At 38.2% G+C, this 25,963-nt stretch overlaps 1 protein-coding gene across 3 annotated transcripts in view; it reads left to right on the top strand.

Annotated features, from left to right (window-relative positions):
• The window catches only part of ACTN2 (actinin alpha 2), a gene marked incomplete at both ends in the record, with an annotated part of 65,965 nt that overhangs the window by 18,281 nt on the left and 21,721 nt on the right, over positions 1-25,963 (top strand). For 2 of the 3 annotated variants that reach the window (XM_081997898.1, XM_081997900.1), the window contains 9 exons: positions 5,194-5,308; positions 6,579-6,698; positions 12,785-12,871; positions 13,962-14,049; positions 16,119-16,197; positions 19,198-19,279; positions 21,517-21,602; positions 24,296-24,388; positions 25,382-25,612. In XM_081997898.1, the coding sequence (XP_081854024.1) occupies positions 5,194-5,308; positions 6,579-6,698; positions 12,785-12,871; positions 13,962-14,049; positions 16,119-16,197; positions 19,198-19,279; positions 21,517-21,602; positions 24,296-24,388; positions 25,382-25,612 (981 nt within the window). Of the gene's footprint in view, positions 1-5,193; positions 5,309-6,578; positions 6,699-12,784; positions 12,872-13,961; positions 14,050-16,118; positions 16,198-19,197; positions 19,280-21,516; positions 21,603-22,739; positions 22,826-24,295; positions 24,389-25,381; positions 25,613-25,963 lie in introns of all 3 variants that reach the window. The other variant, XM_081997899.1, reaches the window with a different exon arrangement.

Genomic DNA, 25,963 nt, shown 5'->3' on the forward strand with positions numbered 1-25,963 from the left:
TTTCTGGTAGGGGGACAGACAAGCAGACACATGCCTGTTAAAAACAATATTAGTTTTTAAAACTTGTAAATATTATAGCAGACAGAAATTTATTTGAATTGGAGAGAGTGAAAGGCAGTGGAAACTTTTGTTATGAGATATATGTACTAAATAGGACATGGGTCTCCAATTCTTTATTGGGCTGGATCTACTTCTCAGTTTCAATTATGAGTGCGAGTGAATAAATCTTCCTGAACTTGTGGACTGCATCCCCTGTACATGTGCCCATGCAAGCTACACTGCTGTTTGATTTTTATATCAAATGATTTTTGTACATTTTTGATTCACTGTCAGTACCAAACTAGAAATTTACCCTGTATCTTCAGCAGGTGCAGTAAGTTGATTTGTGACCCACTGATGGGTAACAGTATCGGAGAGGTTGGTAACTGGTGCTTTCTAAATTCTCTTTATCCTTATTATCATATTCACATATGAAACTTGCTATTATTGCTTCTTGTTTTCTGGCTTTGAAGCACTATCAAAAGTAAATTATCATTGTGCCCACATAAAAAGCACGTGTGGGCTTTCTCAGGAGTGTAGGACAATTCAGCTCTCAGAGATACCACTTTTTCCATCAAAGCATGTCCTTCATTGTGCATGTGTAAAAATATTTGCACCACAGAGCAAGCATACCCTATTACTTTTTGGCATTAGCTGCAATTGATTGATAGTTAATTAGAGATATCTCCTTCTTCTACCCCTTGATTGCAATTCTACTTGTCCAGGGCTTGTAAAATTAAGTGGCCTGTGTAAATTACCAGGTAAGGGTTTTTTTTCCTCAGGTGCACACTTTGCTATCACAGATCTATGAATCCAAATTATGGAGGATATGGTATTGGCAGTCTTCACAGTGAGGCTAAGTGGGCATAGAACATAAACTGTCCTCCCCTTTTCTATAGTTAGCTTTTCCAAAATAGACCTGTGACAGCAGTATATAATTAATAGTGCATTAAGAGAACATTTACCTGCAGGACTGCAAATTGTTTGGCTTCCTGCCCTGCATCCCCTCTTCTGTGGTCTCTCATCTAAGAATATCAGCAAAGTTTCTTTTGTAGTAATAACTTTGGAATGGAGAATTTTTCTTTTTTTTTTTTTTTTTAATTTGCAGAGCCACCTATGGTAAATAAATTCTAAAAAGAAATGTCTAGCTTTCTAGGCACTTATTTGTATCCCTCCTGGTATTCAGCTTGGTGCCTTCAGTCCTGCCTTGTTTCTCTGGGCAATCTGATACTCTGAAATGTGCTGTACAGCTCAGCAGAAAAAGGAATTTGCTTTGTCTAAGTCATTTAATACCTTTTAAACCCCAGTGGATTACAAATTTGCAGGGTACTATATGCTGTCTGTATCTTGATCTCCAAGACTTAAACATGCTTTGAATTGTTTCTTAATAACTATGAATAGAACTGTTAGTTAAAGACAAAGCAGTGAGAACGAGTGGTATCACAGTAAGAATAGAAGGACAGGGGTTAAATAAAATGTGGATTGTGGAAAGTGATAGAATTTACAAGTGAAGTTTTGCAGTAGCTTTAATACAGTCACTTATGAGTTGCATCACTGAAACATAGTAAACACTTCCTTAAGTAGCATTCCTATAACAATGTTTAGTCCTAGGAAAATAAGCTAATTTGGAAGTCACCAAGCTGTGAAGCCACATGCTGAGAGTCTGCTGTAACGTCTACTGCAGAGACACTTTTCTTGAGGCACAGGGCAACGATCGTAAGGGGGATAGCACCATTTCATAACCTGGTGCACTAGTAAAACAGAAAGCTCTGAGAAGCTGTAGTCTAGATGAAAGATCTAAATCTCTTATTCTAGACATAGAAGCTAATCTAAACTATCTAGATACAGATAGTCCAAATAAAGAATCCACTCACAGTAGAGTGTTTTAGCAACACTTAATTTATCCCATGAATGGAGGCTTTGTAGGTAACTCCCAAGTTTATCCCTCAGAATGCTACAATGTCAAAGACAAACCCGAATACTGCTGGAAAGAATCTTAAATAATCTACAGATGTAAAAAGGCAGCCCATAAAACAAGTGACTGTCATAAGACTAGTTATTGAAAACAGCTTGACTCAGCCATAGTAACATCTTTTCTTTTTTATATCATGGCAAGATCAGCTGCTTAGTATCTTTATAAAATGAACAAGATGGAGAAGGAGTGAAAGTGTGCAGATCAGGAGGGAAGACATGTTATCTAGTGATTAGAGGACAACACTGAGAGTTGGAACACGCAGTACATGTTTTTAATTTTTCTGACAAGATTCAGTGATCTGCCCCTCAGTTTGTCTCTCAGCAAATTCAGTGCTGTAAAAATGTCCCTTTTCAAGAGAAACTATTTAAATTATTTGAAAACTTTGGGATCTTCGGATAAAATTTGCTTTGTGTCTATCAGTGCAGCATCCAGTAAGTTGAATTAGCTGTTGTAGAGGCGAAGTAGAGGAGCACAGTGAGATCAGAGGTGCACAAGTTTCTAATTTGCTTTTATATATATTTTTATATATGCATATATGAGCTTAGAAGTGCCAGGTTCCATTTCTTCTGAAGAAACTAAGTGGGAAGTAGCTTTCTTCACAGGAGGAATCAGGTTTGTATTTTAAGACTGCTCAACTGGTGGGGTCGTTGCTGTTAAACACTTAATTGAATGAAAAAATGGGGAGCTCTCATTGGTGAACTCAGAATGTTCACCATAAATGACTAAAAAAAGAGATGGAAATGGCTGTTTTTTCTCCAAATTCCTCTTTGAGTTTAGCATGGTGTGCTTGGAACAATTCTACAAACTGCAATAGCATCTGCAGAAAAGCACATGTCCATCACTTAATTCATGAAAGGCTTAATCATTTACTGATTCAGCTTTCTAATATTTATTGCCAAATTGCCATGCAAGGTTCATGTGCACTTACCCTTGAGTGCTTTCAGCTGTTTTTTCTATTACCATAACATTGTTTCTTCCAAGAATGTGTTATAATTTTTAGTATTTGCAAATGACTTAATGTGGTGTTAAGCCTCTTTAGATACTAATCACTAGAACACGGTACTGCTTGAGGCAGATAAATTAGTGTTGTAAACTAAATCCTAACTCTATAATGATCCAAACCAAATACCATTTTAAGACTCCATTACGTTGAGTCCTGAGGGTAGTGGTGCCTAGTAACTCTGTTGTGATGCTTGACACACTCTGGTTTCACTCTCCCATGAACTCAGTAAAGCTAGTTACCTTAAAATGAGGCATGTTTTACCTTCTTGAATGACTGCTTTTCAAGCTAACATCTTTTTGTTAAAATAGATCTATTTGCAGAGATGCTTCAGCTGCATCCACGCTTATTTCCATCTGCATGCAGATTGACTTTCTTATGCCTCTACCTGCAACTTATCCTCTGCAAGTCAACAGGACTCCTGCACAGAACCACTTCCAATACTGTCTTGTCCCTCCTCCTTTGTCTGGGTATCTAAAATTAGGGATTTCACTGCACAGCTCCCCATAGTGCTTCTTGCTTCTTTCTTTCAATTGGAAAGGAGACGTTGATAAAACTGAAGATTAGCAAGCTACTCCTTGTCACTGTGGGAGCCCTGAGAAAAGAGCGCAGCAAGCTTCACATAAGTTCTTCACATAAATCGAGTCAAACCCAACAACAATAAAAATGTTATTCTTTAACAGAAAGTTGCATTTTTAAGAATAGACCATTTTTGAAAATTCAGTCCATATCTTCTTAAAGTATGAAATCTGTCTAGAATTTACAAGATTCCGTTCCAGGGAAAGTTTTTGCCTTCATGTACTGGCCTTTCTTATCCTGCTTCTGAGAGATCATATATTAAATAGCCTAAAAAAACAAGCAAGGAAAAAGAAGGCCAAAGGAAATTTCATATTGACAATGGAGATTTAGGATACATTTTATTTTTAAACTGTTTACATTAAATGTTTTTAAAACTATGGTAATTTGAAATAGCAAAAGAAAGGGAATTCCAAATATCTGACAATTTTAAATAGCTGAAGTCTAACTTACCAAAATATATGGCCTTGTTATATACCTAGACTTAAATACCTGGTGCAATACCTAGTAAATACAAACTTGCTTTATATACCTTAACAGATACTGAAAAGTAAGGAGAATTTGTCAGAAGGCTGAGAAGTAATGGATATTTGAAAACAGACTAATTTTAACTACTCAGTTTTATAGTATCTCATGTTTTGATTTCTTTCATACAAAAGGTAATGTGTATATGACCTATGTAGATCGATGGTGTTCTTTTCATCTGTGCAAGTAAAAGCAGACTTAGTTATTCTCCATGGAGAGAGAAATGCTCATGGTTGCTTTGTGACCATTTTTACACTGCAGACTTAAGTATCTGCATTTGTGTGTTTCATGAAGTTGTGATAGTTTTCTGAAAATTATATAATACAGTTTAAAAATAAAACCCTTGGTAAGGCAGACCATGTATATGCAGAGTCTGAATGTGAAACTTCTGCAAAAGTTTGTAAAATTTCAAAATCCATTCTAATTGTCCATGTTTTCAAAAGGTATTCGGTTTCTCACTGTAGTTACAAGTAGGAGCAGATGCAATTTTGCTGGTATTCTTGCTGTGTAGTCTCTCTTCAGTTACTTAATCCTGAAGAGTGTTCTCACAACTTCCTGCCTGTGAGAAATGCATGTTACTTGTCCCTGGCATGGATAATCTGTATAAGAACTGTTTATCATGGCATAAATTTAGGTAGTAGAAGTTTTTACTTCTGTGCTTGCTATTGCCTACATTTTACTATCACACAGCTTCCTTTATACCATATCAATCTTACTTTTCAGGAATAATGTGTAACAGATAAGTCCCAACATGAAATTACATGCTCTTAAAATGTTGAATGTAGTAATAACTATTAGACAAATTTAGCTTTTATGTGTAGATCTTTTTTGGGGATGCATTTACAAGCATAATCTAGCACAATATTGCTTCTAATCAAGCAATTCTTTGCATCTTCATGAATATCTGGGATAAGAATTTTGAACTCAGCGCCATGTATAAAATGAATGGGAGTTGGACATCCAAATTTCTAAGGCAGTAGTGAAAATCTCAGGTGCAGTGTTTACTCAGAAGGCTTAGCAGCTGTTTTGGAAAATGCCTTGTTGATAAGTATTATTATTTTTTTAATTACTATTACAGACGTTTACAGCCTGGTGCAATTCCCACCTCAGGAAAGCAGGCACGCAGATTGAGAACATTGAGGAGGACTTCAGAAACGGCCTCAAACTGATGCTTCTCTTGGAAGTTATCTCAGGTTAGTTAAAATCAAATTTACTATGTATTTACAGCATGCTAGCTGGAACACTCTTAAAAGAACAAAAATTGTAAACAATTCAGAACAGTGAATACAAACTGTAGGCTGAAAAGTGAGAGATGAAAAACTGTATAACAAAGGGAGGAAAAAAAAGCTCTGCTTTTGCCTTATCTCCAAAATTTTCTGGTTTGTGCTCGTGTTCCAGGATATCGCAGTGTATCAGGGTATCACTGACATCACAGTGTTGTTGGACAAACCACAAACATTGAGGACCTTGTCTTAACCCCTAACAATTAAAAAGCCTTTACACTTAGGTTACAAATTCATTTTATTCCACTTCTAATATAAAAGTTTTGCTTTGCTTCTAATGACTTTTTTGGATGGACCAATGCTTTCAAAAGTGAATGCCTGAAGTAAAAGTAGATCAATATTTAGTTGCAAGTAAATTGTGGTCTCATTTTTCAGAAGGGTGGAACATCCAAGAACTCCTTTTGACTAACTGATGTAAACTCACTATGTCACCCGTTTTATATGTTCTTCTGAGGGGCACTCCTCAAGGTACACTCAGAATGCCCCTGAATAGGAAGGGAATAGCTCAAGTTGCAGACACGATAAAGGTGAAAAAAGGCAAGGAGATTTTTAAGATGTCTTTATGGAAAAGACTGTTTACATTTCAGTGGGGAAAGGTCTTAATGAAATGGAGAGTCATATTTTCAGGAATTATTAGTCTTCGTGATCATTTGAAAAGATAAGTTTATTCAACACATCAGCCTATGCTCTGAAATTAGCTCTGTTGTACTAGATGAGGTTGTAAAAAGCCATTTTTCTTGGTCAGATGTGGAAGGATGCTATGGCTAATCTGCTGGATAGAGTCCAGCCTCTCTTTACAATCAGGCAGGTAGGAGTGATGAGCTGTGAGAACATCCTTCCTTCTTAATATTCAGCTACTCTAATGCAGACAGTAGCAAGGAACCAGAAGCCAAGTAGCAGGAAGCACTCACATATCTTCCAGATGGTTAGGGCAAACATAAAAATTTTACTCTGGTGTTTCTGCTATAATCAGAAAGATCTCAGTCAGATGTTTCAACATTTGAATTTTCTTTCCAGGGTTTTGTTCAGACCCATTTGACATTCTTTCAGAAAAATGCCTGTTAAAATAATTGCTAACTTTTAGACAGGGTTCAGGGCACACTCATTCGAGTTCTAATCACTTGGGTGTCTGTAGCCAGGTGTATGTAAGAATAAACACATTAATTTTGTTATTCTGCAGGGGAAAGACTACCGAAACCAGACAGAGGGAAGATGCGCTTCCATAAAATTGCTAATGTCAACAAAGCTCTGGATTATATCGCCAGCAAAGGAGTGAAACTTGTGTCAATTGGTGCAGAAGGTATGTGACAGAACTTGGCAATGCACCTTACTTAGGTCCTAGGCATTCACGTTGCAAAGAAGTCTGACAGAGACCCTTGGCCAAATTGTACGAGCTGTTCTCTATATATGGGTGCCTCAAAAATCCCTTAATATTGATTCCTGACCTATTTTGTGAAAGGACAAGGGATGGAAATTTGTGGACATCTGGAGAGGGATCGGGGTATAAATGGGCTCTAAGATTAGTTTATCTCCAAGGTTAAATGGAAATGTCTGTGTTTCAGTGGGTGTTCAGATAATGATTTCTTCTTTCAGAGCATTATGTTTTTCCTATACATTATTAAAAATAAGGAACTCCTTTAGAAATGAGGTTGGGTTCTAGGGCATGCTTTATCCAATCTGGGATTTTTTTTATCTTTAGGAGATATTATTCAGGCAAGACAAATGCTGGCATCACTATCAGGTGGCTGGGACCTACTCTCATTTTATTATGAGACTGCCTGCATGGCAGCTGTGTTTCTAAAATTCAGATGTAGAGTTAAGAGAGTGATCAAAAGGAATTATGGTAGCTGAGGAGAAACTGAACATATAAAGTGAGGGTGGGATGTTATTTACTAAAGTTATTACTTTGTTATTGTTCTGTTCTTTGGGTAGTTAAATAAAAACATGCAGTTGGCTAGCTAAATGCTGCCAGATGTAAACTCTGAGCAAAAGAAGGCAGGCTCTCATTGCAAATGAACCTATGCCTCCTATGAGATTCAAATGATTGTTAAAAAGGACAAAGGTCTATCTAGAACTAGCAACTCCATGGATATATCTGCATAATGCTTTGCATAGCCATTACCATATGAAGGAGTGATGTGGCTAGCATGATATCCGACTGCTTTTGGTTCCATAGCCTCAATGATGCGCTGTCCATTCCGGGGGCAGCTTGTAACATGTCCTTAAAGCAAAACTCTGGCTGTAACCTCAGTATCACAGTGAGAAGCACTAGCTGTATTCTGTTCACATTGCTAGGCCCTTTTAGATTGATTTATGAGTCTTTTTTTCCTGTCTTCTGATTTCTCCAGGCTTATATATGTCCTTATTCTGGCTTCCAAACCTTGATCTCAGGGAGCTCACTGTAACTGTGGCTGGAGCAAGAGGATTCATTAAGTGGGATAGGGGCATCTGTAGAAATAATGGAGAAATCTGTCAGCATTTGGTGATTCCACAACTGTTTGACCTAGCCCATATGGTTCCTCAAGTATCATTCACCAAATGTGTTCTGTTCCTAGATCTAGAACTCCCAAATCCCAAGAAATGTTCTCTGGGCAGAGCATTTGTTTGAACTCACCCTTTATTCCTTTGAGACTGAACTGGGTGGGCCATCTGAGTCCAAATCCATACCATCTATCTTTAGGCACATAACAGAGACCTTTTTTGGGGAGTGTATCATCAGCAGGGCAAGACAGGCAGTTCCCAAAGGCACTTTCTCAGAAGAGCTCTGCCGCATTTCAGAGGTGCCTGGCTCTCTCTGTCAGTTACACAGGCAGTCAGGGGTGGCTGGTCCCTTTGCTTGGTTAAATGAAATGAGATGGAAAAATACACCACTACCCTAAACCACTGCAGTTAAGGTTGAGCGGTAAGGCATTGAACAGACAGCAGAGGGTACTGAAGAGACAATTTGTGTGTGGAAATGAAATTTAAGAATACAGAAGCTTGTTTGATAGCTGGTGCAAAAATACCGAGAATACAGAGTATAGAGCAAATGAACGGTAGTTTCTGTCATGTCATGCTGGGACTCCGAGGCTTCCTGATGGAAATCAAGAGTGTAGCAAAAGGAATATCTTGTGGGACAGAGTGGTCATTCTCTCTGATCACAGTTTGTACAATGTACTAATGTTTTCACAGCTAGGTTCTTCAAGCAAGACTGGAGCATTTAAACTGAGATACATCAGCTCGTGTCTGCTCCTGAAAGCAGCAGGCCAGGCTTCTGCACTCCCTTCTCTCTCATTTTGCCCTTCTTGTTGCTGCTTATTACTGCCAGGGTGCTCAGACTAAGGAGCAGTGCTTGAACACTTTCTGTATCACCCAAAGGCAGAGCGTCTGGGATACCTCAGATCAGCCATTAAAACCATTTAAACTAACCCTGCTGTTCTCCTTGGCAGCAACTGGCATGAGCTTAGACACAGTGATAATATGTAATTCCCTCTGTGAGGGAGGCAGGAGCAAGAGGCAACTCTTCCAGGTTCTCAGCCAGTTGCTGCAAGGTGATGTCTGTCCATGCACTCAATATTTCTTCCTGCATGTAACAGCAAGCCATAGTTAGTAAGCCAGGAGACTAAGCTGATGCTCTTGGCTGAGCTGCAGGCTTTTATTGTCTGTTTCTGGAATTCTTGATCTGTAAAATGGAGGGATTAGCTGCAAAAATTCATTCATTAGCATTTAAAAAAAAGTTTTTAATTCTTGGATGGAAGCACAGGAGAAAAATCTACTGGTACTGTCGTAGCTTATATGCAGGGAGGAACCTGTCATTGTAAGACATTGTGCTATGTCAGGTATGGCTACTAACACACGTCAGATTACATCCATGTAGGAAGGAGCAGATAGATTTGCGTGCCTTCCACTCCTACTCTAAACAGGCTGAACACAAAGCCGTCTCTGGCCCAGATGTACTTACTGCTCTGTTAAGTTTACCGCATCCCCTCTATTAAATTTGTTATCTAAGGCACAGTGCCGTGCTGATGCAGCAATGCAGTATCACAGTTTCACAGTGTAGGATCTCTGGCACCAGTACGTGTTTAAAGAATCCCTGTGCCCCCTTGTCTTGCATACTTGCTCCCACACTGCACAGCCCTACCCTATCACTTGGGCTGACAACTGTTTCTGTAGCGATGCTGGAGACTGGATCAACAATCTGATCACCATTCACCTCATTTTTTGTTTTGTTGCATATTTTAGCATCGTTGACTGAGCAGTCATTATAGTATGAAAATGGAATGAGTGCCAGCAAGGAGGCATAGCGCAGGCTCTTTACACTTGTATTGTTATCAAAATAATAAACCCTTAACTTACTTGCCCCTGTGTGTGAGCGTGGGGCATATGCGCTTCTCTGCACCCATCTGTTTTGGCATTCTCTGAGTTGCATGGATGCTTGGAACACTTTTTAATTTCCAAAGCATGAAAGTTTTCCATCTAAATCTGCTGAGGATCACATTTTATTATCTGACATATTGAGTGGTGAAGAGCATGTAGGCCGAAAGGGACCAACTGGCATTTAATACGGGGCCTCAAAACAAAGATTAAACTGCGATTCCTGTGGGACATCAGTACAAAGTTCAATTTAGTTTTTTTAAGGCGCCAGGTATATTCTTTAAAGCCATCATTACTGTTCTGAGGCTGACTTCCTTGGACTGTCTGTGGAATGGATAGAGAGAGGTGATCACCTTTAACTGTGATGCTGAGCAGAAGCCCAATTTAGGTACTGTGATCTGTCTTTCCACTGGTGATGAAATGAGACTGGCGAGTCAAGAAGCTAAAGCAAAAGCTGTGAAAGCAGTCCGTATGAGCCATTCACAGTCCAGGAGTTAGAAGTCTTCCGTTAAGTTTTAAAAAAGTGCAATAACTCCATTTGTAAGGTAATTGCATCCTGAATGAAATGAAGTGAGATATGGAGAGCCACAAAAGATAAGTATCCTGCTAATAGGAAACACTTCTGTATTGCTTTTCTGGCAAGCGGGAGAAATATTAAAGACCAAATGATTTGTGAATCCGCTGCAAGAAGGGCAAAATAAATTAAAAAAAAGCCAAAGCAGGAAAAAAAAAACCCCTAAAACCTTTGGGAACTTGCCACACTGCTTTGTTTAGCTTTTTCCCTTGGCAGTGTGGCAAGTTCCCAAAGGTTTTAATTTCCTCTTCCCTTTCCATTCTCTCCTTTCTTGTCTTCATAGGTCAGCAAGACCTTCTTCCCCAGAAAGCTGTAGCTTGCATGTGTGAGGTGTAGGAACAATATCCCTCCCAGAGCAAACAGGCAGTATGAAGAAATATGAAAAAGTCTGCTATTGGCCTGTAGAGGAAAATTATAGGAATGAATCAGTATTTTTTCGTCACTGATACTTTTCAACATTTAGCAACTTGTTTTCCTTCTGTTTAAATATTTTTCCTTGTCTTTTATACATGTCTTTTTTGTATTTTATCTTAGCAGTAGATAATCAGAAACCAAAGCTGGCAAATTACTTGAAAATTCTCCTGAGGCACAACATAGAAAATTCCCTCTCTTGCTCTTTCATTCTGTCTGCGTGTACATACAGATATGTAAATTAAAATGATGCTGTAGTGATTATGCAAATCCATTAATTGATTGCCTGACAATCAGCAATGCCTCTTGAGTATTTAAATTCATTTATTTTACATTTTTAAAAATTCATCTATACTATGTATACATATCAGATATGTGATGAAAATACAATGAAATACGTGACTGAGGAGGGGGGAGGAGTGAGAAGTAGCTGCATGCCTTAATTGCCATTTGGTCTTTTTTGGCTGAAAGTGTTTACTTTTGAGATTTGAAGAGACTTGAGGTTTTTCAGGGCCAGTAAGATAGTAATAAGACATGGAAGGCAGGCAAAGCGAGGTAAGAATTCTGGAAAATTAGTGTAGAACCCAAAAGGGAAAGCAGAAAAATAGCCATTCATATATAAACATGGATTATCACACCAGCAAAGTAAGTATAGACTAACGATGGGTGATGTATCTCCTACCACATTTATTAATTCCATAGGTCCAAATGACAGCTTGTGTCACATACTACTGCATTATAACATGTATCTCAAGTCTCAGAGCTAGCAGCTGCTTTGTTCTGCAAAAGTTGCCCCTGGATTCAGGTAAGTTTTAAGTAGCAGAGTGACTGCATTTTCTGCTGGCACCTCTATTGGCATTTGATGCTAAATTGAGGAAATTCCTCCTGCTGCAGGTTCCTCCTGCTACTTACCCAGAACACCAGTGGGCCTCCAGGCAGCCACAGCTGCTTCACTTTTGAGGAAAGCTGGAGGTGACTTTCAAGGAGGGGAGCAGCTGGTGCCTTCCCCACTCCCCTGTTCTTTTGGTGTGAGGTGACTGGAAAGGCAGTTTGCAGTTCCCTTCTCTCATTGTCCCACCTCTTCCCCTTCCAGTGCTGGACTCTCCTTATAGTCTCATTATGTTCATCTAAGTGTCTCACCATACTTTTCAAATTGATTTGACATTGTCACCACACTTAAGTGGTCTGGCAGTACATCTTCTGGTGTTGAGAAATTTAAGCCGTATCACTGTTCATATTACAATGTAGGAGCACTGGATTATGACTTGGCTTGTGAGAAGGGACTCCCATGTATATGTGAGAAGGGTTGGAGAACGCACCTTTCTAGTGCCCTGTGTTGTAGGTAGACTTAACCGGTCTTGAAACAAATTGAAGCCCCAGAAGAAAAAATCCCAGTTTATATGCACACGTAAATGTGCATAGGCATCAGAGTTGTAAGATGTTACAGCCTCGTGGCCATGTTTCCAAAATGCTTGGCAGGAAGCTATGTAGCTTAGTCTCAGGAGGTGCTGTTTCTCTTGAGCTGTTCTTCATATCTAGTCTGTGTTGGCACTATAGGTAAAATTCTCAAAAAGGTCTAAATAGTATAGGGGGATTTCTGAGTACCGTTTTCTTAAAAAATGATACTGTTAATGTCCTGTAGTATCTTAAAATTTGTGGTAAGACCATTTTTTTTTTTTTCAGTTCCTTTGTATTTGAAAACAGTAAGGCTGATATTGTTCAAACTTTATATAAGTATTTCCCCTCAGGCTCTCTTTAAAAGAGTCAGCCTAAAGGGTAAAGATTTGAGACAGTTACAAGTACCTGGAGAGAAGCCTTTTAGGAAGGAAGGGCTGAAGTGACTGTAACCTCAGTAATCTTCAGTCCTACTGTCAGGGTAGCACAAGCATGAGTTTGTTGAAAAATGAACCCAGATGAACTCTGTGTAGATAAAGAATTATGGTAGATATATAATGAATATATTAGATACAATATATTATTTATAGAAATATATGTTTAAAATAAGAGAAACCAGAAAACATTCTAAACACTATCTTTTTTCACCTTAGAAATTGTTGATGGCAATGTGAAAATGACGCTGGGTATGATCTGGACTATCATCCTTCGCTTTGCTATTCAGGATATTTCAGTGGAAGGTAATAGTAATGCAACTATGTTAAATAATTAGGAAATTTGTTTGAAGATATTTTAATATGAATTATGCATAAGTGAGATGAGTGTTTTAAAAATGAATTATTTTTTCACAGAAAATGATGCTGCAAGTTCCCTACCTGGTGACAAAAATAAATCTCTGGAGGGACAAAGTAATTACTCTCCTTATCCTGAGAGACTTTGAGCCAGGTTTCTAAATGCAGAAGTTCTGGACATGTCTCAGTTATAGAGACAGAAACATGTCTGTGTTTCTGACCTTCAGTGCCCTGAAACTATAGTGTCTACCCTGTATGGTGGTCCTATTTCCAACATACTTTTTTAGTTCTGTCCATTTCTCACATTCTTTGCAAATATTATCTGATTATATCCCTCTTATTTCTATCACTTTTTTTCCCCCCAGTGCTTCAGAATTTTTTTTCTTAACTTTCACTTGGTAACTGGCTCCAAAAAGTGTGTTGTCGTTACAATACTCTTTAAATCAAGTCTATGCTGTGAAAATCTAGAATTCTAGAAACTAATCTCAATTTTCAACAAAAGTAGTGTCAATTCCAGCTCTGCATGCTGTTCTGCCCATAATTTGTGGGACATTAAATGTGGACCTAATGGTCTATTTGATCCTTTCCATCCTTTACTTATGCATTCAGAAGCCCATAGGGTTCAGATAATGAAGGTATTTCTTCAGTACTTATAGCTCCCCATAAGCAAATGGACTAAGACTACAAGCATATTTCATGTAGGCACCAACACAATCTTTTATTTCTAGTTCTATTATATTTGTATTGGGTATTTTTTTCCAAATATACATTCTGCTGTCCAACCACTGTAATTTATTAAGCTTCTAATACCCCAGAAATACTGTGCAGGCTGGGACTCTAGTCTGGGATGTTCCAGTTGAGCTGATGTCTGTGTCCTAATGGAGCCCCATTAATCCATTTGTATGAGTATCTTTTAGGGTTAAATGTTGGCTTATGCCAGCCAGTTTCAGGTGGCTGACCACATTTAAGATGACAAGAAATTCATTACTTGAGCACTTTTCACATTTTTCCTTTTTTTACTCCCTGGTGTCTTTTACAGAGACCTCTGCCAAAGAAGGGCTGCTGCTGTGGTGTCAAAGAAAAACTGCTCCTTACAGAAATGTGAACATTCAGAACTTTCATCTTAGGTAAACTTCCATTATTTCAAGGGGGTAGAAGCAGACTAAAATATTCTAGGTCAAATTTTTCCTGCAGTTGTGCAGATATATATTTGACAGGAGAGTTTTACTCTTCACTGTTAACTAGATTTTTTTCAAATTCTTATGCTCTATCTTCAGAGTCTTTGTCATTATTTACAATGGCTTCCAGAGTTATTATTTAAAAGAAAAAAATCCCTACATACGGAATGACACTTCAAATTACATTATTAGAGGTCCTTGGTATATGGGAATAGCCAAGTACTGCAGCATACTGACTTGGCAAATGACTGCTCTCAAATGAGAGCCACTGTAGGTATAGTTTTGGCAAAAATACCAGTGTGTTGAGCATGCAACTATCTCGTTATGATGAACGAGTCTTTACCTTTTTGTAATGTAGCTATAAATAAGGAGCCAAAAATGCACTCAGTACACAACAGCAGCACTTTAAACATGTTTGTTTTCAGAATCAGGATCATTACATAAGTTGGAAAATTTAGTGAAGCTCCAGCCTTGTGGTTCTGTGTTGCTGTGGTAAGCGCTTGAAGGGGAATTCCAGGCCATGTGCAGGCTGCTTGGTCTTGGGATTTCACTGGGCTGGTTCCTGTAGCTCTGCTGGTGACCCACCTCATTAAACTACATGACTTGCCATTTGCACTGTTTAACCATGTGATCTTGCCTTCCCTGAAACCTTTATTGTACTTACAACAAGAGTTCTGTAATACGGTGTTTTGGTGTTTTGAATTCATTCTTAATGTGCAACACATATAGTGATAGAGAAGATACGGCTCACACATGCATCCACAGATAAAAGGAATTTGTTTGATTTATGGTCCCTGTATTGCCTTTAAGAGATCTGAAATTTGTTATGTGTTACTTTCCTTGAATGTATAGAAGTATATTTCAGTAGAGCTTTATATGGATGCAGCTTTAGATGGAATCTGATACTGTAAGTTACAGTATCAGAATCTTAGTGTTTCTACATGTATATGCTGGTCTGATACATGGTATGGGGAAAACATCTTCAATGGAACTACCTTGATTAATGTTTGGGTTGATTGGCTCTTAATGGGCTATCCAGACCATTTTAGTCTATATATTTTGGAAAAAAAGCTTTTTGTTATTTTGGTGCTTATTTTGGTTCAGTTTTACCTTCTGGATGATTTTATATTTTACAATGTGCGTATATTCTGCTTAATTGTAGTACATTTTTATTGGAGGTGATTCTGTTATTTGAAAGATCTATCCAGACATCTCAGTGACAGGGATTCTAACAGTCTTAACATGTTTAGTATCACACAATTACAGCACAGGAGAAGACCTCAAACCCACAGTCCCAGTGATTCCATAAAGTGTTTACATAAAGTATCTTTCAGAATAACTTCAGCTTCTGGCTGAAAGGAACCTCTCATAATCTTTCCAAATAGATGTTATTTGTAGCTTCGTTCATTACCTATTCTTGCATGGAAAGGTAGTGAGCCTGAAGTCACACTGAAGTATCAGAGCTCTAATCAAAGCTGTCATGTGTGTGAAGTGTTTTAAATAAACTAAGCTGATTTATGACTTCATACTTCTATGAGCCCAACATGGCTGTACCATTAAAATTGGCTGAAACAACTGATACAGAAAAAGCCAATTGCTTCTGCAAATTCAAGTAACTGCAGGTTTACTCTCCTTTTATTTTTTTGCAAACGTGCTCTAAGTTTAATAGGAGATTAGGCACTGTCATTGATGAATGCATACTCTGAGCTATCCTAGAACACTGCACAAATTAAGCAATTGAAATCAGGGACTGTTGCACATAGTGCAAGAAACACTAGTGCAACACTGCTAGAAAGTGTTACGGAGTCCTTAAGTGTGTATGGACCGTAGAGTAAGATATATACTACCGGAAAAACAATACAGTAACAGAAAAGCTCAGAGGGATGAGAGTTGACAGAACATAAGTGTCAGGATTTGACAGGAGAGTTCCTGCTTGATTTTAAGCCTTGAGCAAGGGTCAAACTGTAAAATACCATGACTATTAACTATTTTTTCCCATTCTATTTTTTGTTGTAAAGCTGGAAAGATGGCCTTGGATTATGTGCACTTATCCACAGACACCGACCTGATCTTATTGACTACTCCAAGCTAAATAAGGTCATCAATTTGGGTGATACAGCATGCTGTCCTGCAGTGATTTGGCTCACTTCTGGTTTGCTTAGCATGTTTTTTCTAAAAGACAAACTGAGTGCATACTAATTCTGACTGGCTTTCTAAGCTCCCTTCAAAAAAATGAGTGACATGGAGGAAAGGACCCCATGACTGTCCTGTGTCCTTCTTTCCTTCCCATGGACTTCAGCATTTAATTGCAAATAATCCGGTCCTCAGCTGACACACAGTTGATGAAGTCTTTTACACTGCCCAATATGAATGTTAAATCGAATACATTGGAATTCTCCATTCACCACTCATAGTATTGTACAGCCCATCCTGTTTTGTATCTGGTGTAAATGACTGTAGATTGCAGAGCAGTAAACAATGAGATGATGATTAATCCTAAATTTCCTTAGAATAAACACTACCCTTGGTAGTCAGGAGTACAGAATAAGTTACTAGTCTTACAGAGAAAATATTCACCAATTCTTAGATTATACTTATACCTATACTTCCAGACAAGTGGAAACAAAACCGATATCCTAACTTCCTTAGGTAGTACTTCACGGGGTTTACAAAACTACATTATTACTACTACTTAACTATTACTACAATTACATGTGCTACTCGTGTCAAAATGCACCTTTTCTAAAACATACCAGCCACTTTGGTTTGAGCAAGTAATAATGTCAGAATTTCTGGATATCATTACTGAAGAATAAAACCTAGAAAGAAAGTGGAATGTTGTTGTTTCACCTTAGCTCTCAATACATACATACCATTTTCTACTCTCTGGAATTAATGCATCTTGAGGTCTCATGTAAGCAACAGTAAACCAGAAAACTTAATCATGGTTTTAATTTGCTGGGTGCAACTTTTCATTGATGAGAGAGACTGGTAAATCATAGACAATATTTTCCATTGTGCAGTGAAGAAAATTAAATGAATTTATTCCTAAACACATAAGATTTTAATTTAGGCAATTAAGACAACTGCAGATCTGAACAAAAGGGCAAAATATTAGCTGTCAACACCAGCTTGTTCTCTAATTCTATATACAACCGTTCCTATGGATGAACAGATTCATGGAATGACTGTCTCTGTGTACATGTGCTTAAGCTTGGCATGAACAGAAGTTAGTCTGATTGAGTTTGTGCTTTTGTTTGGTATACAGCACTAAAGAACTTCACAGTATATCCAACCGGTATGAGTGCAGAGAAAAGGGAATAGAACATAGGCAGATCTGCTTCAGCATTACTATTTCCCTCTTAGAGTTTGCCAAAATAAGAACAGGTCAGGTTTCAAACTGAGGCTGAGTTGTGGCATGTAAAGCACATGCAGAAAAATCCTAAAATAGATCTTGCTTTTCTGACCTGGCTGTGTTTGATTGACTGCTCATTTTGGTTACATTAACAGCTGTTTTGGTTTATCTCCTGCATGCTGTCTTTTCCTTTTCTCAACAATGTGTTTTGTGTGAACTCGTAGCTGGAAGGATGGCCTTGCTTTCAACGCGCTTATCCATAGACACAGGCCTGATCTTCTTGACTATGACAAGTTAGATGAGGTATTTCTTTAGCTGTAGCAGAGATTTTAGTTACTGTGACTTGTAGTTTTGTTTGAAAGGATGGGTGATGGATATCTCCAATTATTCAGAAGTTGCTGGGACTTTAAACAAATCCTTTACCAGTGGAGCACTATTTACTCATGGACTTAGTACCAAGCACACAAGTAGGAGGTGCTCATCACTCATCCATAAGCAAAGTGTTTTAACCTAGTCAATAGGTCTCACTTAGATTTAGTGTATTTTTGTCCCATTTAATTTCAGTAGGGGTTTTTGTATGTGCATTCAGTAAAATGTTGTATTACACACGGTGTCTTCTGTAATAGCAAAAATAAGTTCATGGGTTTTAAATATTGTCCACATTTTAAGTTTCTCTTGATGTCAGTGATGCACAAAACTGCTAAATGATGATAGAGTGAGAATTTATGATTAAAAACCTTGTATTCTTTTATACCGAATTGCGAGGTTTCAAAATGTAAACTGTTCTTCATAACACATTTTGTTGAACATGCAGCTTTTAAAGGAAAGGCTGTCTAGTACGATATGTTTATAGAAAGACATGTCATGGGCATTACTACTTACGATACCTGCCATATGTATGTGCATGAGGAACAGACTTCTGTGAAACTTAAATAATTGCTGTGGTTCCATAGTAAGTAATCTTTCTAAGTTCATTTCACAGTAACAGAAGCAGCATGCTTGAGACTAGATCCCTTTATAGGAAGTGTTTGTATTCAAATCGAAGCCCTGGAAATTCCCTACAGAAAACCTGTTAACATTTTTTCAGTGCCCTCCAGCATCTCTGACTTTGCTCTTCTGTGTCCTATTTTCTCTGCAGACATTGGCATTGCTCAGGGTGGCTATGATCATTTAGCAGTTTGTGAATATGTGAAAATAATACTAGCATTAATGGCATGAACTGCCACTTCACGTAGGGCGTTTCCTCTGCAAGCTGATACAGGAAGGCTGCCCTTAAGAGCAGCCCGATCTGACACACTCTTCCGTAGACAGCAATAGCCGTCTGTAGTGTAAGACATGAAAAGTGTGCTGTTTATCTGAACTGTGCTCAATGCTTCCTTTCTCTTTCCTTCAAAAACCAAAATCAAAATCTCAAAACTAGAGGAAGTTCTTGAATTTCCACGGCTCTAAAATTCAGCTTATAGAGGCGTTACAGATTTGTCTGTCCAAGCCAAAACTGGGAAGTTTTGCTCCTTCTGGAGAACTGTTCGTCTGTCTGTGCTTGCTCCTTCTCATTCATGCACCTGACCAACAGAGAACTCAGTAGCATTCATATCACTGTAATATAATGTATAGTAGGTGTAAAACATGTGGGACTAACTTTGTGATGAATGGTCTACACTAAGTTTTAGTGTACCTACTCTAGTCTTGCTTCAAGGCAAAATTTCTGTTTTTGACTAGTTGTATTTTCTTCTTTAATGCAGGATGACCCAATAGGAAATATCAACCTTGCCATGGAAATTGCTGAAAAGCATTTGGATATCCCTAAGATGCTGGATGCAGAAGGTGAGGATTATATCTTACTGAAGTTTGTGTTACTCACAAGCAGGAGACAGTAAAACATCTTTTGTTTTGTATCTAGTAAATTTTCAACATTCCTTCCACATGAATCACAATGGGGCAACCTGCTTTGTTTTCAAACAATGTTTTCCTTCATGTTCCCCCATGTATTGGATAATTTCACTCACTATCTGCTTCGTTCCTTATTGTTTATTATTGTTTGTATTTATTATAATATTTTGGACCCTGACCTCAGCACATGGCCCCAGTGTGATAATTGAGGTAAAATGCAGAATCAAAAGATAATCCTTGCCTTTAAGAAATTAAAATCTAAGTCTAATAAAGGGAAATGCAACTGTTAGCAGCTTAAAGCCTACTCACTTTCTGAAATGTTTAAGTGAGAGGGCCAGAAATAGAAACAGAAGTAGAGAACTTTCAAAATATACTAACAACATGCCTCCTACAAAAGAGAGCTAGGTTGAGGGAAGCTTTTGTTTTGTTTATTTTAATTGTAAACCTTTTGCAGTGATAGTTTTAACAAATTGTTTCATGTTTGGTTTCTCCAATAATCTTTAGAGTTTTTGACAAAGAACAAGGAAATACTTATTAAAGTTTCCTGAATTTCTTCAGGATAACAAAACTTTTGTATTCCAGGCAAAAAATGGTGCTAAAATACTGGAATTTGCCTACACTAGTTCAAAGCATTCTTCTCCAAGTATGCGACTCTGCTCTGCTCTGCTGGCTTGTCAGTAGAGCAGTGATAACACGCGAATTATCCAGAGGACTCAAACTGACTGTGTCTGTTTCTCTTGAAGTGTTTGGTAGGAAAGTTAGGCCAATACAGGATAACTTGGAAAATCCTAGTTGTAACCACTTCATTGAAGAGTTTTCTTGGTTTCATTCTTCAAAACTAATTGTTTTTGTCTTTTGAACTGCAATTCGCTTTTCAAGCACCACTTAATTATTTTACTCTAAAATACTGTGGAGGGAATAAACTAAAGTGCTACCTCCTTACCATTGAACAGCTCATAGAATCATAGAATAGTTTGGGTTGGAAGGGACTTTTAAAGGTCATCTAGTGCAACCCCCTGCAGTGAGCAGGGACTAGATCAGGGTGCTCAGAGTCCCGTCACACCTGACCTTGAATGTTTCCAGGGGTGGGGCAACTCCTATTATCATTCTTCTTTCCTCATTGTTTTCTCTTCACATGCAATGTAAGAAACCTTTTTTTTTTTTCCCCCTCACCAGATTTTCTGCACATTCTAGCCCTTATCTTACTATTCTCCTTCTGGGCAGGGGAGGAGGAAATGAAATCATGGTTCTTCTAACACCCATTTTGCAAAGTTTAGTTCATAACTATGTGGAAGCAGATGCAAAATCAGTAAATACATTGGTCCTGAATTTAGAAATCTCACTGTTAATATTAGAAATTGTCACTTCATGCCTGGGTCTTTTCACACCGGTATCTTCCCACTCCTTACATGGGCAAGAATCCTTATAGCTTGTGCTAGCATCATTCATCACTCGGCCACAATTGGTGTAATACCACCTTTTTCTGCCTTTGTTAAGTATTGAAAAGGTCCATTTCTACCAATGTGCCCATAACTTGACTGCACTCACTCTGTACTTTTTCCTGCTGTAATAGGGACAAAGCTATCGACCAGCCAAGCCAAACTCTCCTGTGATTTATGCTGTTAACTAAAAAGACAGACCGGTGCAGGGATTGCAAAACTATTACCACCCAAACTTTTCTTAGCACGAAATTAGTATTTCTGGACTATGCGAGTTCTACAGGTTTCCAATATATGTCAATACCCTGTCAGTCATGGGGACTCTGTGCATACACTGCATGCACTCCTATTTTGTGACTGTCAGCGGCTGTGTGTAACTCTGGAATAACTGTAGTGATTTACATGAAGTTGCTTTTGGAGCGACAGTGAAGCTGAACCCAATAGATCTGCCAGCCATGCCATCTGCTTGGAATTTTCCACAAACAAGAAGGTAACAATACCCTTCTGTACAGTCTCAGCTTTCAGAAGTTTTACCATTTCAGGGAGAGATATCTTCTCCATCAACTGGTGCCTAAAGCTTAGGTAGCTTTGCACTGATATCAGTAAACAGATGCAACCTGAATAATGATGTATTTATTTTGAATCCTTACAGCACTGAGGCATCATCAGCATAATCTGATGGAAGTACCTTGTGAGAATTTCTGAGCAGTTAACCCTCTTCTCTCTACACAGATATAGTAAACACTGCCAGACCTGATGAAAGAGCCATTATGACTTATGTTTCCTGTTACTACCATGCATTTGCTGGTGCTCAGAAGGTGAGACTGTAGGTGGATCAGATCTCATCCTTCACCTTCTGTCTTGTTTCTTTCAGCAGTTTTTCCTCTTCTGATCTTTTCCTCAGTAGTTAGTAGGACAGCGTCTTAGAGCTGAGCTCATTTCCCGTTGCCTCATTTTCTCTGCAAGCCATTATCTCAGTAGGGCCAGTAGTGATCTATCCATAGAAACAAACCTTCCTGTCTCATCTTTCTGTATATTTACTAATAATATCCAGTAGGTTTTTGAGAGCTGGTTACTGAATGGGATAGAGGACATTATTCTCTTTAATTGAACTTGTGTACGTTCATTTGAAGCACCTTTAAAAACGCAAGATGAAAATAAGCTCAGAGTGAAAAAACAATTTCAATAGCAGAATGCCCTCTTTTTTCTCCCTGCTGGATATTATTCCTGCTACAGATGTCAAAATCATCATAACAGATTCCCAGAAAATAAACCCTTCTCTTACCCTTGCAGGATTGTTTTTAAAATGTTAAATGCTTAATGGTAAGTACAAAAGGCATCATAAAACGTTGCTACTATGCAAAATAGACACAGAAACATATAGAGACATCTCAGAAGAGCTTCTAGAATCATGTCCTAATGAAAAAAACCAAAAATTTTAAAAAGCAAGGCAGTTCAGAGTTGGACATACTTCAGGTATTAGTAATATAAAGAATACTGATGTATAATGCTAAGTTTATAACTAATCCACGTGCAACTTCCAAAGAACATCTCCCCAGATCAAAATGTAGTCTGTCTTTCCTGTGTCTTAGTCAAAAAAACCCCCCACATTCTAAGTCACCAGACATATGTGTGCCAGTTCTTAAGCAGATAGTCCTGGTAAAATTAAGGTCACTCCCCCGTGACAATACTGAAGGACCAAGCTTATTAAAAAAAATACACCTCTTTCTAAGAGCCTGTGTTGAATTTCTAGCGCATGTTGTATTCTGTCAGTACCCATCAACCCAACACTAAATTTATTACAGCTTTGTAGATTTTCTAGAGTACAGAGCTATGGACAAGAAGCCAATCAGAATGACACTATGTTGTGCTTTTATTTATTCATCCTGTTTTCTACTCCTCGGTTCTTTTTTTTGTTTGTTTGTTTTGTTTTCATTTCTCCCCACCTCTTGTAGATATTGTGAACACTCCCAAACCCGATGAGAGAGCTATCATGACATATGTGTCCTGCTTCTACCATGCTTTTGCTGGAGCAGAGCAGGTATTAATCAACTGTCCCTTCAGGTTGCTGTGTTTTTGATTGGTCGTTTCACATTTCCACTAGTTTACTAAAAAAACTCCTAATTTAGTACTTTGTGATTTTAATTAACAATTGCAAGTATTACTTGAGCACTAATACTTGTTTTTAACCAACACTTGAACCTGTTTTAGTTGGATGTTGTGTAGCAAGTTGAACTTCTTTAATTCCACTGGACATTCCTCTTTCTAATTCTGGAGTTTTATTTGGTGATTATAAAGACTATTTCAGAAAAACTGTATTTGAAGATACTGTGAAATGGAGTTGTTGTTTGTTGCTACATCAACATCTTATGTGTTTGCTGTATAAAAGAATATTTGACTTTTGGAGATTGAGACAATTCTAGACTTTACTCTTGCTGAGTAGTAATTTAGGGATAGATTTTCAAAGATGCCTAAAGATGCAGAAAGGCACAGAAGACATCCAACACAGTATTTGTGCCTGGTCCCACTGAAGCCAACGGAATTATTTGTGGATCAAAGTACCAGTATAAAAGGCAAGAACATCAGCAGCAGATCTATCATACAAGATGGGATTCCCACTTACAAAGGTGGCATTTCCCACTGTTCTGCTTCATACATTTTTAGCCTACAAATGGATATAATCCAACTTATGTGAAAAAAGAACCTTTAATGTAGTTGATATTTTTCCTTCATCCTCAGGATTTAATATCCCTTCCTGTCTGCGGGGCCCCCTACACTAGCACAGCTATGCTGTTGTGCCCTCTTGCTTCTGGGTACGGAGGGTTTGCTGTTCTTGCAAAAGGGAGATTCAACATTCTCTGTAACACAGGAGTCTACACAGATATTTATTTGATTAGATATACTCCAGACTCACAGTTGTATGAAAGTATAGATCTGTTATGTCAAACTATTAATGTAAATTTTAAATATGGCAGAGCTGCACAGTGCCTTCACAAATAAATTTGGCAGGAAGCATGAAAAGACTTTCTGTCAGTGGTTGAGCTGCCTATATTCTCAAGGGTATATATACATGTGATCTGCAGATACAGAGTGGTCTGGGACTCCTGAATCACATGGGATGTCTTTTCAGTGTGGCTTACAAATCAAATACTTTTTTGTTGAGATTTTAAAAAATTAACCTAATAGGATAACTTTAAGAATGGCCTAAGTCATCTTTGAAAATAGAAGATTTATTAAACAACTATAATGGCAGTGTGTCATTTCCCCTGTATATATGCCTTCACTGTACAGTAAGGTGACTTCTGTGCTGATCTGTGCCTTACTCAGGCCATTGGAATCTGTGACTACAGAAGGGTAAATATATATCTAAGTAACGTAGGAGCACAAATCAACAACTATAAAACGATGTGATTTTTATTTGCAGCAGCCACATTCTCTATTTTTCTCCAAGCCTGTACCTTTCTCAGAATGTGTTTATGAATACGTCTTGTTTATTTGCTGTGTTTTACAGGCTGAGACTGCAGCTAACCGAATCTGTAAGGTGCTTGCTGTGAATCAGGAAAATGAGAGGTTGATGGAAGAGTATGAGAGACTAGCAAGTGAGGTAAAGACAGCTGTATTTGTAGTGTGGTGTTAATTACGTTCATGAAATACTGAAAGCTGAAAGATTCATGCACTGTCTGCAAGATAGCAAAGTGAAGATACTATAAGGGTAAATCTCACAGTGGTAGGGTACAAAGCTCAGTTGCCGAAAACATCAAGGTTCAGGTGACTCTTTTGCCACAGTGACCTCCAATAAGTCACTCAGTCACATTAATGTGCCAAAAAGGGTGTTTTGAGGACTGTCATCTGTCTGCCCCAAGACCAGGCTTGCTGTCTCAGTAATCTCCAAAGATAGCCATCCACGTGTGGAACACGCAGGATCCTGTCACTCCAAGCAAGCTCATTGTCTTTGTGTACTGCAAAGCACACCTGGACAGGGTCTCTCAGGGTATTCACAATGCACCTGTGAACACAGGCAGCAAATGAATGAAGAAGGGAGCACATTGTCCTTTCTTGGTAAATGGCAAATTTGCTGAGTCAGGACTACAGATGTGTAGTGCACAAGTGAGGCTCCCTTGTCTTTAATACATAACCTGCAAAAACATACTGGGATCATAGACACAAAGACAGTAGTGCTACATTGGCACTAACGGACTTTTGAATGAAGATTTTTATATGACCTGAGTCACTTGACTGGTGTCAGTTCTGATATCATAAGTATGACTCCTTGAAACATCAAGACCAATGCTTCTGAAAGTAGCAAGTGATTTTCGGTACCTCAGGTTTTGAGTAATTAGCTAGAGACACCTTACATGTATGTTCATCTTTCTGAAAATCAGGGTATTTCTAGAAATGTCTAGAATATTTGGGAAAAGTAGTAAAAAAAGTATTGTTCAGCTTTGAAAATCTTGTGCCTTCCATTAAGGCACTGATATCAAGTGAAGTCAATAATATTAAAATGAAGCAAATGCGATTAGGATTTGTGCATTCAATATGATCTTTTTTGGTTGCTTTTCCATTGCCTTTATTTCAATTGTTTGTGTTGGCTTGAAAGCTTTTAGAATGGATTCGCCGGACAATTCCTTGGCTGGAAAACAGGACCCCAGAAAAAACAATGCAGGCTATGCAGAAGAAATTAGAGGACTTCCGGGATTACCGCCGCAAACACAAACCTCCCAAAGTCCAAGAGAAATGTCAACTGGAGATCAATTTCAACACCCTGCAGACAAAACTGAGAATCAGCAATCGGCCAGCTTTCATGCCATCAGAGGGAAAAATGGTTTCAGTAAGTAAAGGAGGCATCAATGTTCTGTCCTCTGTTTTATCAACACTCTCACAAAAATTTCAATGTGAAGAATTGAAATGCCATTTTAAATAGTCCTCAGAAACTTCAGTTTGTTGCACTTTGTCAATATCAAACCACTCTTTTTACATGCTCCCTTTCGTTCTAGAATCTTGCTTTCTCTTAAGCATGCTCCTGCCTCTTTGAAGGCTTTCTGCAAGGGCAAATTGTCTTGAGACGTGAGACAATACAGAGCTTGCTTTGGGAGCGTTATCAGTCCTTCTTTATCAGTGAAGACAAATATTGTTTATTTAAGCAAAACTCACCGTGGTTTCACTGACATTTTGGTCATCA

The sequence above is a fragment of the Phaethon aethereus genome (assembly GCF_964289735.1).
Source record: "Phaethon aethereus genome assembly, chromosome: 3".
NCBI classification, from domain to species: Eukaryota; Metazoa; Chordata; class Aves; order Phaethontiformes; family Phaethontidae; genus Phaethon; species Phaethon aethereus.